Genomic DNA, 14,833 nt, shown 5'->3' with positions numbered 1-14,833 from the left:
CCAAAGAAATCGGAGTTTGATCGGGAAAAAGCTAAAGTCGTCGACTAATTGCTCGATTTCGATTTTTACACTGTCCGAGGTAAGTCTATTAGCAATTTAATATTTTTAAATCAGTATATATACATGTATATTTACTGTATTCTTAATGAGATGTGATAAAAAATACATAGATTGAATTTAATTAAAGTATGAATGATATATATATATATACATATTGTTCGAATATATATGAATACACATATATAAGTTCTTGAATTTAATTGAAGTATGGAAGTTATAAATTTATATATATGAAGTCCCAACATATATATGTATATATTTGTATGATTTTTGTAAGATGTGAAAACATACATGGAAATGTATGAGGTTAAACATAGTTGTATGTACATATATAAATTCTTGAAATGACTTTAAGATATGAACTATATATATATATATATGAATGTGTGTGGTTCGAATGGATATAAATGTATATACAATTACTTGAGTTGAGTTAAAAGTATGAATTTTAAGTACTGATATAATTCGACTATGGTTTGCCAATTTCTTGAAGTGAGATTAATGTTACATGAATTATACATAGATGTTTTGAACATGTGTATTGCTAGTAAGAGTTATATGAGAAATTATTTTCGTATTTGTGATATTCAGGTTCTGTGCCTAGCAGGCTTAATGCCGGTGAATTTTTCAGACTTAATGTCTAGTAGGCTTAATGCTGGTGAACTTTATAGACTTAATGTCTAGCAGGCTTCATGCCGGTGTTCTGAGTCAAGCTTCAAGCTTAACAGACTATATGTTGGTGAATCATTTTGAATAAGTGATATTTTTATCTCAATTGAAATTAGATGATCATGTTGATAAACTGTAATAAAAAAAATGTGGTTGTGAGTATTCGATTCTATATTTTGATGTGTATGTGTATTCGGCTAAAAGTATTTGATAGGTACATATGTTTTGGGTGATATATATACCTTGAATGAGTATATGCATTTGAGTATAAGAGTTTGATAAATATATGTATGCATTTGGACATATGTGTTGATGTGAATACAAGTTAGGTTAAATATATTTGTGGGTAATATATATACATTCGGTTATATGTTCTTGATGAATATAAATATTTGGTTATAAGCATTCGAGGAGTATATATAAATATTTGATTATCAATAAAATGATTATAGTAAGTACATGTTTAAATAGTGAGCATAAGTGGTATTTGTGTTTAAAATAAATTGGCTTATAAAATTTTATGATTCTTTAATTTGATTGCTAATAACTTATTGAGCTATCAATGGCTTACTGTTTATGTTTGTTTCTGTTTATTTTCTTTGTTTTATAGATTTTTGAAGTTGATACGAGATCGGAGATCGTCAGAAAAGCTTATCACACTATCGATAGATAATGGTATTTTAAGTTGAAGTTCCTTTTGAGTCTATGGCATGTATAGTCTAAGACTAGTTGAATTTGTTATTTTGTTAATATATCTATATTAAAGCCATGTAATGTGGCTAAATTAGTTGTTTTAGTTGGTTTGGATTTGATTGATAAATTACTCATATTGTGGTTGTGGTTTGGTATTATATGAGACTTGTTATATTGATGCATGGTTATGTAGTATGTTTGAGTTAGTTCTATATGATTATATATATATAGGTGTATATATAGTATACTTATAAATGGAAGTATTTATGCGAATTTTGGAATTATTTTACTAACATATTATAAGTAAATTAAATGAATGTTCAATTATATATATGTTTAAAATGTGCTATGAAATGCATTGTTATATGGTAATAAAATGAAAAACTTTTTGTGAATAGTTTTGTATAAATAATTTTGAACATGTATATACGGTTTTTGTATTTATAAATAAATTTGATTAAAAAAATTGGTTTTGTGTCTATAATATTTTGAGATTAAAATGATGTTTGACTTTGCATTTTCGGTTGATGTATTTTATGAAGTAAAATATATTTATTTCTTTAAATCACTTTGTGAATTATGACTTTGTTTTAATTGTATTCAATTGTGCTATATCTGTTAATACCTCGTAACCCTAATCTGACGACGAATACGGGTTAGGGGTGTTACAGCCATGTAGCAAACACCTTACACCATACCATCTTCAATGGCTTAACGAAGGTTCAGAAGTCCGTGTGGTCAAACAATGCTTGATCACTTTTGAACTTGGGACTTACATTGATGAAGTTTGGTGTGATGTCATTCTCATGCATGTCGCCCATTTGTTACTTGGTAGACCATAGCAGTACAATCGTGATGTTATTCATCATGGTAAATTAAATTGATATTCCTTTGTTTTCCATGGGAAGAAGTACATTTTTGCACCTTTGAATCCGAAAGATGCTCACAATAATCAGATCAAGATAAAGTTCTATAAGGAAGTTATGGGAAGTAAGACACAAATAGCCAATAAATGAGCTTTTAAACGAGTTTATTCGTGAACATAAATGAACCGAACACACCTATGTTAGTGTTCGTTCGTTTATTAAACGAACATAAAAATTTTGTTCATGCTCACTTATTTAACTTAATAAACGAATATAAAGAAACGTTATATAAACGATTCACAAACAGTTAATTTACACCCTTACATAGATCTAAAAGTTTAACGCAGAGATAGATGTGAAAGGTTAATATTTGGGGGAAACAAAAAAAAAAAAGAATAATCCAACCGTGGAAATGGGGGGATAAAGAGCTGGCGTTGTTGTGGGTTTTAAATATCATTAAATGAGGATTTGCTTTCTGGCTGGCTGCTTCATAAAAAGTCGGCACTCCAGTTTTTCAACATTTAATTATACCTTATTTACGTACTATCAGTCCTACTAATACCAAGTTTTAAAACTTTTTAGATGCTTAAACGCGTTTTTCAATTATCTTATAAATGCTTTAAATTATTTGGTGATTGATTTTAAATTTGACTTTGGCAAAGAAAACTCGTGATTATATGACTGTGAACACACCTTTCCCAAAATTCAATTTGCATCATCATCAACCTCAATAGTTATAACTAATGCCTGCAAAAACCCACAATTAACTTTACTTGTCAAACTCGACCATTTTTATTTTGTCATCACTACCAAAAATAGCTATCCTTTTCACTGCCAGAACCCACCTTTACTACCCCATCTCCTCCTTCCCTTTATTTAAATATCCAAAAGCTTCAAAAACCTTTTTCTTTCCATCTCAAACCGTGATGGGTGCGTCTGAATCAGTTCCTCAGAAATCAATCCATGAATTCACTGTCAAGGTTCTTCTCTACCCTTTACATTTCTTTGATAATTCCTCTTTCTTTTGATTGGGTTTTATGCTTTTGTTCTGTTGTTTGTGTTGCAGAATAGCAAAGGCCAGGACGTGGACCTTAGCACGTACAAAGGAAAGGTTCTCCTTGTGGTTAATGTTGCTTCTAAATGGTCCTTTTCTACCTTTCATATCTTCTCTTCTTTGAACTCGTCGTCTTTGTTTTCTTTCCCGATTCTAAATTGTTTACCTTTATGATTTTAAACAGTGGGTTTACGGATTCAAATTACACCCAGTTGACTGAGCTTTACAACAAATACAAGGACAAAGGTTGGTTTCTCTTTGCTTAGCTGTGTATTTCTTTTTTTTTAGTTGCTTAAAGCTTATGAAATCAGCAACCATGACTGCACAGTCTGCATAGCCTGTTCAAAGCTAACTCTTCATCTTTTCTTAACACTCGAAAGTTCAAACCTTAGCTAAAATTGGACGTTATTGCAAAAAGTTGCCGCTTCAAATTATGTCGAATGTAACTTTATTTTAACCCTTTAAGAAAGCGTACAAATTACATAAGGAAACAAATTAATTTTTAGGCCAAAATCTACTTAAAAATCCCAATTGTGGAGTTCTAGTTTGGTTTAAATCGTAGAGGGTAGTTTGTAATAGGAACTAGCAGCCGGAACAGGACTGTGGAAGAAGGAAGGGAATGGGATTAGGGTTTTCTTTTTGAGGAAAAATTTGCATTGAAAATGGACTTTAAACTGAAATTACATGTGCAGACCTGTGGAGCCAGATGACATTTAATTCACAATGATGGAAACTTTGACGGTAGATCAATGATTCAGAACTCTGCTATTAGTTTAGTACTTGTGGAAGACCTTTCTTAAATTCAAGCATCCCTATAGAGGCTTCTATTATTACTCTACATTTATTTTTTCTTTTCCCTAGTGGCTTTGTTCTTTTTCTCATAGCTCTGTAAACAAATACCTTTTCAATTTTCAGTTTAGCCAATTTGATCATATGAAACAAATGGTCGAATTATAGTTTTGCTTTCGGTTTTCTTCCCTAGATATGTTAGGACTTGATGTTTTTTATTTTCTGATTGAAGGGTTGGAGATCTTGGCATTTCCTTGCAATCAGTTTTTGAAGCAAGAACCAGGTACCAGCCAAGAGGCAGAAGAGTTTGCTTGCAAAAGATACAAGGCTGAATATCCTATTTTCAAAAAGGTAATGGGTTATATTTAGCATTGGATAATGGATCTCTTTTCTTAGAAGTAGCGCAAGAGGTTTTTTCATTGAATGTGATCATTGATTGGGTTAATTGTGATTGTAGTTGTTGATTGGATTTTGCCTTTTTCGGATTAATTTAACAACTCTGTCGGGACTGCTACCATAAGAAGATAGAAATAGGTGGAACTATTGATAGAACTCTGCTTCTTCATGAATAATATATGAACTTATTTGAGACTTTTTGTACATGTTGATGTTCCTTATGAATGTTTGTGATTGTTGTTGACTGGAATGGAGGTCAGCTCATTTGCTGACTCTTTGTTTTCTATGTACATAAACTAGCTGCATTTGGTTTGCATTCATTGCATCTTCAATTCCAGGGGGACTTTGCATTTTAACTGGTTACTGTTTGCTGCTAAAAATTTTATATATATAGGTTCGTTGCAACGGGCCGAATACAGAACCTGTCTTCAAGTTCTTAAAAGCAAAGAAATCTGGTTTCTTGGGATCTAGGATAAAGTGGAACTTCACTAAGTTTTTAGTTGATAAGGATGGTAACGTCCTCTCTCGCTATAGCCCAACCACCACACCACTGGCCATAGAGGTATTCCCTACACCCTACTGGTACCATTTTATCCTTGTGTCTTTTTAATTTTTTGAAGAGGGGGAATTGAACCCGAAGGTGACCATGCACCAACCGAGTCAAATGCTCAACTGCGGTGCATGTGTGCGAGACATTAATTTCGTGTTGTGCTGCTTTGGTTGCTGTTGCAGGGTGACATCAAGAAAGCATTGGGAGTGGATACGTGAAAATATAGGAGGTGGAGGGAAAATGGAAACTAGAAACAATGTAAATAGGATGAAAGTGGTAGACGTGGCCCATAATAATGTGTACCACTGTGAGACCTCATGCGTAATGATAATTGCTGCTCGAGTTTGTAAAAAGTAGTAGTTTTACCACTGTGATAGTTTCTTTGCTGCATTTAAGCCTATTAATTTCCTCTTTGGAATTTCATTGTTGTTACTTAAAAACTGTTTCAGAATTCAGACCATTGTTACTTAGGTTTTATGATTGTATGTGTTAATTATTTTAATTGTTTTGTTTTGTTTTAAAATTTGTGACAATATTTTAGTGGTTTAAAGACATTTTTAGGATAAAAGTTTATTTGAACTTAAGTTATTCTAAGTTATTATTGAGGTAGATGAACACTCGATTAATAGGTTATTACCTTACATTTAATTTAAAGACATATAAATAAATATTTTAATTTTAATGTTTAAGTATTAATGTGTTCTAAAAATATGATGCTGAGAACTATTTTAAAATTTTAAATTTATTTAATCTGTTTTCTATTTTTATTTTGCTTTTGCGATGGTATTTTATATTATTTTTAAAACATTATTTAATTTGAACTTCTTAATAATATTTTTTGGTTTAAAAATATGATCTCTAAAAAATATGTTTGTAGGCTTTTTTTTTACCTATTTAATATAAAAAATATATCTAAAATAGGTTTACCTTAAATTATTTATGGCAATGGTATGTCCAAGTTGGAGGAGGGTGGTGGATAGGCGGCACCATCACCCTTTTTTTGATAGTGTAAGGTTTCTGTTATTAAAAAATAATAATAATTTTTTAAGGGGAGGGTAGCTGGTAGGCGGCACCAAAAATAAAAATACAACCTGTATAACTCATACACACCACACAACCTGAGAAAGCTGGTCAAGCCTACCTGACAGGTGGCACCTATAGTGATTGTGCCTACCTGATAGGCAGCACAGATCTGCTGCGATGGGATGGAATGAGCCCCCTGCTCTACTGCGTCTGTGAGATAGGACGAGACCCTTAAGGGTCTCGTGAAAATGGGTTTTTGGGGACCTTATAATGAGCCCCCTGCTTTACTGCGTCTGTGAGATAGGACGAGACCTTAAGGGTCTCGTGAAAATGGGTTTTTGGGGACCTTATAATGGTCCCCCAATGTGAAAGAAAAAACAAAATAGATAAGAAGAAGAGAACGGGAAAAAAAGAGGAGAGAAGAGTAGCAGAATAGGGAAGAAAATGAGAAGGGAAAAAAAAAGAATGGTAGAGAAGATATAACAAGAGAAGGAAAGGAAAAGCAAAGGAGAAAAGGAAAAACATTTGGGGCACGTTTGGTTCGCTGAAATGGAATAAAAGTGTAATGGAATAGAGTTGTAATAGTAATTCAATTGTTTGGTTGAATGAAATGAAATAGAACTGTAATGGTATTCGTATGTTTGGTTGAATGGAATGGTGTGGTAATAGCATAAGGAAAAAAACTAAAGTGACTAGAATACCGTTAGCAGAGTTTTTTTAGGTAGATGATTATTGTAATTGTTATTAAATTTTAATAAGATTATTATTATAAAGAATAAATAACTTAATCATATTTTAACATAAATATTATTAAATATAATTTAATAAAAATATATAATTTAATAAAATTCTTAATATAATTATTCTTATATGAATTTACTAAAATCATAATATATAATAATATATATATAATATATAATCTACTTTATTATTTTTAAACTGTAATACATATTTAATGTGCTAAAATATCATTAGTGAAACAAATAATTACAATTAAAAAATATTAGAAGTAATAAATAACTTGATAATTATATTTTGCATAAACATAATATTCATATATTAACAAAAGGTTACATAATTTCTTTAGTTTATATGTTATAGCAACTTGAAATTCATTTCTTTATTAATCACCCCAAAAACAAAAGAATGTGTTTTTGTGGATTTGATTAATTGATGACTGACATTGAATAATTTTTTTCAAAATACCCATTTGATTAATATAATGTGTTAAATAACAAACGGTATTTTATTGAAATATATCTACCTATTTCTTCTCTAGATTACTTACCACTATAACCCGCTTTTTTTATTGTAAAAACCGTCAATGTTGCCAAATGAAACTATATATGTATTTTATATATTATTGAAAACAACACTATCATCATTTAACACATTGGAATTTACTAATATATTGATAAAAGTAAAATTTAAATTTCAAAGATTTTAATCATCCATATTTGAGCTATACGTGCCGGAGTTAATTTGAGTTACCATAAATTTTGAAGTTAATTATTGCAGGTTTATAATAATTAATTTTGATGAAAACTATTGTTAGATTTTTAATAAGAGCTGATTATTTAATATATTGATAATAAATTATTTTTTTATAAAATAAAAACACGTAATTATAAATTCTCAATCTCGTTTATGAAATTACAAATGGTGTTGACTCGAAAGAGAGGTTTAAATAAATTACAAATATATTACTTCGAAACCTAGTAGATTTGATATAATTTAGGACAAATGCAATGATAGATAAACATATATGGAAGCAACCAATTGAAAAAAAATGATAGACAAGGCTAGCAACTCACAATGTCAAAAGACGCAAGCATCAAACACTCTGCAGTCTTTAGGATTTTGTGCATTTCAGTAAGGAGAAAATCTTAAAGAGGGTAAAAAAAATGTCTCGAGTGGTTTCATTCTCCCATTCTACCTCTTCCCACCAATCTTTTCTTCCTTCGATGGTGATATGATTCCCTTTTGCACTATCACAATTGAGAGGAAGTTTCTTCAATTTTGAGCAATCACCCCATACGCCAAAATGTTTCAAAAATGGGAAGGGTAGGACATCCCAGTATATGCTCTTCAATTCTGGTAGAACACATAACTTGAGCATTTCAAGCTTCAGAAACACACTTGCATCTCTCCATGCTTATCTATACTATAGTGATCCAGGACAAGTTTGACTCTATTGTATTTTTGTATCATTAAGCACATGTTAAGATCAGATAAGTCATCAAAATAAACAAGAAAACCATATTACAGCAAGCACAACCTATTCTAGGGTAGTGACTACCTTTTGTTTTGGCAGTTACCGGCTCCTCTATGATGTACCAAGTCCTGGTTCGGAGCCAGACACCACAATCTCCTCTCTAGTAATTTCTCAAGGTTAAAATAAACCATATTCCGGGACATCTAACGTGACTACCATAACTAATCAGACTAACAAGATAACATGGAAAAATAAACAATAGTTTAGAATCTAATACAATATTGGAAAGAAATATCAGACACATAATTACATAACCAAAAGCTCACTAGGAGTAGTCGGGTCCTATGTTACACAGATTTGGGTGAGTATCGCATGTGGGTAAACTAATAAACTGGACTCTACAAATGCTATGCATTTATTATGTTGCTGAGACTCCCTATTTTCTTGAAGTACTTGTGTCTAACACTCATGTTTGACAAATAGAGAGAAGATATGACCTTTAAGGATCCTCCAAATACATGAAAAAACTTTTAAAAAATCCATACATACTCATAACCAACACTCGTATCTGAGTACAAGTAACATAGATGCATTTGTATTTTATCCCTCTTATGGCTTCCACCCTCAAAAACCAAATATGCATTTGTACGATGTCTGCGTAAATCCAAATTCTACAAGAGAATACTAGTAAACTGGTATCTTATGGCTTCCACCCTCAAAAACCAGCATATATGTAAGTGTTTTCTCCGACCATAATATTCGACTAGAAGTAGTGTTGATAATAATAAGCGAAACACAAATGAGTTTAAATTTTAAACTATCTTGAAGCAATATTAGGGCATCATTTATAACCAAAAATAAGAACATACATTAACTTCATCCCCAGAAAATGTATCAAGTAACTAAGTGTCAACCAACAATAGCCTTGTCCATCCTTGTTCAAAATTTGAAGCAACTCCTCAAAAATAAACTAGAGAAAAACTAAAGCATTCGTCCTTGTTCAAAATTTAATGCAACTCCATAATCATAAACTAAAAACAGCTAAAGCATTCAATGTAATGACACCCCTCGAGAGTAATGTTCTCGTAAAAGTTTTCCTAAAAAGAGAAGGCTTCATCCAAAACAACCTTGTAATACCTCAAGCAGAAACTGCTGCAACCTTATTCCTCGGTGCTGCTTCAGTACCTAGATTATGATCCAACACCGGAATTGTAAATAGAAACAAACTCCAAAGATATGCTTTGAACAAAACAGAATGAAAAGAAGGTTAAAATTATAAACCCGTCAGCAAAAAGAATTAACAACTCATTACCTTCTCTGAAACCAGTCTTGAACCTGCGAGGGACATGGCATAGATACCTCATCCTACCGATTCTAGTGGTCTTTCTTCTGATTGCCTTCACACTCAAGTTATCTGAATCCCACAATAAAGTAATTCCCCTTAGATTTAAGGACTAACACCAAATTACAATCCAATCGTATCATATAAACACATCAAAATGCATGTTCATTCAAAGTACTTGAAGTATTACTAATGGTATAAGCACATTTCATGTAACATTACAACTAACAAATCTATGGTTCAGGAAGAAAACACATTGATTCGAACTACAAGTCCATAGTTTTATATAGAAACATCTTAAAATTTTAATCACGCCATTTTTCCCACCATATTTAGGAAATTGAATTCTTATCTGAATAAACGCATTCAAAGTGAAACCCAAATAGATATTCATGTCAAAGATATTAGCTTTGATATATAAGCACATAAAGAAAGAAACCCCACTAGTCAATCCGAGAAATCTAGTTGCAAATTAGACTTAGGAACAAAGTTAACAACAAAAACGAAAAACACAATAAACGATCTTGATAACAAAGAAAAAGCGGACGAGGCACTTACATGTCCTCTTATAAGCAGCAGGGAAAGCACAGGCAGAGCAACGACTCTTCTAGAGATGGAAGCTACGGCGGCCACAACTAACGCAGAGAGTGTGGGTCTTGTTCCTTCTTTTACCAAAACTCCATGTTCCATTTCCGTGCACATTACCACTTTTTTAATTTCATTTTCAAAAATACAAGTAGATCAAGGGGTGGAAAAAGAGAAATAAACAAAGATAATCCATGAAGAAAATAAAATAAACGAACGAGAAGAATTGATGGAAAGGGAAAAAAAGGGAAACGTGGGAGAATCGGAAGCTTGATGAGGGAAGAAAATGGAATAAAAAATATGAAACGCGGGCGGAATCCTAATCGGCGCTGAGGGGGCGTAATGGCTATTACGGGCAATGGAGGTAATAGGGGCGGAACCGATTAGGGCTATAATAACATTACAGCCAACCAAATGCCCGTTTGGTTGTGGGCCCGCGGAATAGGGGAATGCATGCCTATTCCCCCAACCAAACGCCCCCTTGGGTTCTTAGTTTGGGGTTTTGAAAAAAAAGGGTTTGTGAAATCTATTTAGGGTTTTTAAAAAAAGAATTAAGGGTACGTTTGGTTCACTGTAATGGAATAGAGCTGTAATGGAATGGAGCTGTAATAGTAATTCAATTGTTTGGTTGAATGGAATGGAATAGAGTTGTAATAGTATTCTTGTGTTTGGTTGAATGGAATGATGTTGTAATAGCATAAGGAAAAAAATTAAAATGACTAGAATACCCTTAACAAAAAAATTTTTAGGTAGATGATTATTGTTATTGTTATTAAATTTTAATAAGATTATTATTAACAATGATTTAATAAAATAATAAATAATTTAACCATATTTTAACATTATTATTAAATATAATTTAATAAAATTTTATATAATTTAATAAAATTATTAATATAATTATTATTATATGAATTTACTAAAATCATAATATATAATACTATAAATATATATATATATAATCTACTTTATTATTTTTAAACTGTAATACATATTTAATATGCTAAAATATCATTAGTGAAACAAATAATTTAATTATTCTACAATAAAAAACAAAATATTAGAAGTAATAAATAACTTGGGAATTATATTTGACATCCAAACATAATATTCATATATTAACAAAAAGTTACATGATTTCATTAGTTTATATGTCATAAACCATATGTTATTAAGCATATGTCATAATTTATTAAGCATCTGTTGCAATAGGCAGTTGTTCTTGAGACGTTATCTTGAACCTATCATAGGCATGAATTTGATCCTGAATTTAGTGATAGATGTAATAATAGTCCTAAAGAGTTAGTTGAAGAGGAAACTTTTAGCTTGCCTAGAGTTTCCTCTCTTGTTCATATATTGTTTCATTAGACAAATTATTAGAAGTTCAAAACCTGAGAAGGTTGAATGCTATGATGTTTGAAAGAGGTACAGATGCTCTAAAATTATTAAATATTTGGGTCCAATCATCTATTACAACATCATTAGCCTTTGTTTATTACACAACAATCTCATTCACCTCCAAAGAGTGAATGTTTTAGCAAAGTTGCCATCATTACTACATAGAACAATAAAGAAACATACAGAAAAATTATGAAGAACTTGGTACTACTATGTCTCAAAATTTCACATCAGTTGTCCATGTACCTTGCACACTAGGGTGTTTAGTTACATGCCTTGTCCTCAATTTCACCACCTTTCTTCCCAATGCGTTTCTTAGCCTGGTTGCATAAAGAAGGATATCTTCAGGAGTCATATTCTTCACACATACCACCCGTTCATTTTTGTTCTCTGAGAAATTGGCAAGATACATGTTTTGAGACATGGTTAAAAACATTGCATACGCGAATGCATCATGTCTGAAACTCATCCAAGAAAGAGCAACTTACTATAAAAGCCTTTCAAATGTGGATGCTGCCCACGAATGAGTTCAGTAACTACCTCCAGTTGAGGGTTTTTCTCTTTAAAAGTTGGTAACTCTGACTCCATAAATGCCTTGGCATAACCATGTCAAAGTTACCATGAGTTTGAAGAATTCAGAATCCATTTAAAGGAGAGAATTCATATTTGTAAATGCTTCTTGTTATTATTAATTATAACAGAGTTGAACTTGAGACTGCCATGGTATATGAGTCAAAAACGAAATGTTAACAAAGTATGACCTTTTCATTTACCTTACTTGAATAATACCTCAAGTTGAAGTGCAAATCTTAAGTAACTGTTTTATTTAGACAGGATAATATTATTACCATACTGTCACTCAAAGCCAAAACAACATTTGAGAAAATATATCATTGGTAAGCAATGACGTTTTCTCCATCACATATATCAATATGATAATGGTACAAAACCAAGAGTAGATTGGCCTAAACAAACAAATAATTAACTGCAGTTGGATCATTGCAGTAAACCACATCAACATGTTGGCAGAAGCAGCATGTTATTAAATCAAAACCAAGGAACTAGATATCTATTGGTTATGCTACTCCACTCTCTCTCCACCACTCAGCTATAACAATAAAAGAACTATCTGCTACATTATTTTTTTCCATGAATAATATGTATTATATCAAAATTTCAATTTCTATAATCTTTTTCTACCTTTATTTCCTCACATGCACTGCACGTCTCACCCATGAGATTGGTAAGGAACATTACACATATGAACATGAACGCACACATACACGCATAAAAGAAAGAAACATTAAGAATAGACAGATAACTTACCATTCTTCGATCAATCATAGAGCATCCATCGGCACAGATCATAATCATCTGCTAACTGTTTAAGGTTCACAATCATCACATTGATTACATACAATACCAGCTCTCAAATAGTTATAATCACCATGCTCAATTAACGCATTCATTTAACAATGACTCAGCCTAGTCTGGTCTCAGTAGATCATCATCAAAGATATTCTTTTCACCTTTGCACAAAAAGAGATCATCTTGAATTCAATGCAAAACAATGATACATTCTCAAACAGATATATTTTTATTATCCTTCTCATCAAGTGGTAACAAAAGTTTATTAAAATTCCAAAATCAAACATTATAAAATAAGACAACCAACCAAATACTAAAATCAATGATGAGTCAATCGATAATACCGTAAAATAGAAAACAACTCCTTATATAACAAAATTAGCATAAATAGAGAAAGAACCGAATAAACAATCAAGCAACAACCTTTTTCCTGTATTTGCAGAAAATAAAAAATTCTTGGAGAGGGAGAAGAAACACTGGGAGAAGGAAGAGAAGAAAATCCATTAGTCTTAAGCGAGAAAGAATGGTTTTTGGGGATGAGTTTGGAAGAAAGAGAGGGAAGGAAGCGTTTAGAGGGATTGTTTAGAGGGAAGAAAGAATGGTTTTTTGGGGATGGTTTTTGAGGAATTGTTTAGAGGTCACGAAAATGGTAGTTTGTGAGGCAAAAGAGGAGAGATTGCGAAGGAGGAGATGGAAGCATTGATTGTGGGAAGGAAGACGCAACATCACTCAAATATTCATATGCTTGCTTGGCTACCTGCCTGTTTTTCCCTCTACCGGAGTTGAAGGAAGGAAGGGAGTGGCTATCGGTGAGGCTGAGTCTGAGCATTTTTTAGGCGAGAAATTGATGGGGCTAAAATTGATTTTCTTAAACAACGAATCAGCATTTGGCAGAGAGGAGAGGGAATAGAAATGCTCGTTAAGCAAACAATCAATTAAAAAAAGAAGAAGAACATGATCAAAAAGCACAGAGGAGAAACGTTAAAAGAAGGAAAAATCAAATAAGGAAAAAACGCCATTACCTAAAATATGGGAACAGAAGGAGAGAAAGTTACAGATCTGTGGGAGAATATGAAGGAAAATATCTTAAATATGGGAAGAGAGTTTGAGGGCAGAAATTGTGTAGAGAGTTTGACGGCAGATGAAGGAGAAGATGAAGGAGGGCAAAATTTAGAAAATGGGAAAAAGAGAGCCGAATGGAATAGCTATTCAGTTATGTGGGCAATAAATGGCTATTACAGCCTTTAGCTGTAATAAGGCCTGAATGGAATCAGAATGGAATCAGGCTGTAATCCTTTTACAGCCAACCAAACGTTGGTTTGGTGGTGGGCCCACTGAATTGGGGGGGAATGCATTCCTATTCCCCCCAACCAAACATGTTGTAAGGGAATTTTGTAGAGGGTTAAAAAAAAAAGAGGTATTTTTTAGTATTTATACATTATTTGTTTAGTTTAGGGGTTTTCATAGGTTATAAATGTTATTTTTCTATTTTTTTGTTTATTTTAGAAATGTTATAATTCATATTCGATTTTTTTGTGTAAGGTATTATTTCGTAAGAAAGGAAGGTTGTTTGATTTATTTTAGAAAGTGTGCACATATGTTTATGTTTGATTTTTAATTCTTATGTTTTTTTATGCTTTTATTAGATTCAAATAACAACATTAGTCCCATTAGGTTTATTTTGTTGAGATAATTTATGTTGTTTTAACATAAATTTTTAATTTTTTATGTAGGTAAAAATGAGACCATTGAATTGGAATTGATGAGATGTTTCATTATATTTTTAATGAGCATTTTTTTTATTATTAGATGCACATAACAACAT

The 14,833-nt window shown here is 31.8% G+C and overlaps 1 protein-coding gene, 1 long non-coding RNA gene and 1 pseudogene across 3 annotated transcripts; 1 reads left to right on the top strand and 2 right to left on the bottom strand.

The window, feature by feature from the left end:
• Positions 1–2,975: 2,975 nt before the first annotated feature.
• LOC105790752 (probable glutathione peroxidase 4) lies at positions 2,976–5,579 on the top strand. The gene is made up of 6 exons (XM_012618498.2): positions 2,976–3,268; positions 3,355–3,431; positions 3,527–3,588; positions 4,364–4,482; positions 4,922–5,089; positions 5,260–5,579. The coding sequence occupies exons 1-6, from the start codon at positions 3,215–3,217 to the stop codon at positions 5,293–5,295; spliced, it is 516 nt and encodes a 171-aa protein (XP_012473952.1). The 5' UTR covers positions 2,976–3,214; the 3' UTR covers positions 5,296–5,579.
• Positions 5,580–9,180: 3,601 nt separating this feature from the next.
• LOC105793128 (60S ribosomal protein L37-3-like) lies at positions 9,181–10,697 on the bottom strand (annotated as a pseudogene).
• A 977-nt stretch (positions 10,698–11,674) lies between these two features.
• Positions 11,675–14,241, bottom strand: LOC105790751 (uncharacterized). Of its 2 annotated transcripts, none has more exons than XR_008198887.1 (2): positions 14,031–14,241; positions 11,675–12,234 (listed from the first exon to the last, which is right to left on the bottom strand). It is a non-coding gene; the product is annotated as an uncharacterized LOC105790751 (long non-coding RNA). The 2 variants fall into 2 exon arrangements; XR_008198888.1 differs by lacking the exon at positions 14,031–14,241 and adding an exon at positions 12,841–13,314.
• Positions 14,242–14,833: the final 592 nt, after the last annotated feature.

This window comes from Gossypium raimondii, chromosome 8 (assembly GCF_025698545.1).
Source record: "Gossypium raimondii isolate GPD5lz chromosome 8, ASM2569854v1, whole genome shotgun sequence".
Classification (NCBI taxonomy): Eukaryota; Viridiplantae; Streptophyta; class Magnoliopsida; order Malvales; family Malvaceae; genus Gossypium; species Gossypium raimondii.
The sequence above is the reverse complement of the archived record's forward strand: the minus strand, read 5'-3'. Positions and strand labels throughout refer to the sequence as shown.

Bases quoted from the DNA above. Each gene is read 5' to 3' on its own strand.
- LOC105790752 (XM_012618498.2), top strand. From the start codon at position 3,215: ATGGGTGCGTCTGAATCAGTTCCTCAGAAATCAATCCATGAATTCACT. The intron at 3,269-3,354 runs GTTCTTCTCTAC...TTTGTGTTGCAG, and splicing joins TCCATGAATTCACTGTCAAG to AATAGCAAAGGCCAGGACGT. The intron at 3,432-3,526 runs GTCCTTTTCTAC...GATTTTAAACAG, and splicing joins GTTAATGTTGCTTCTAAATG to TGGGTTTACGGATTCAAATT.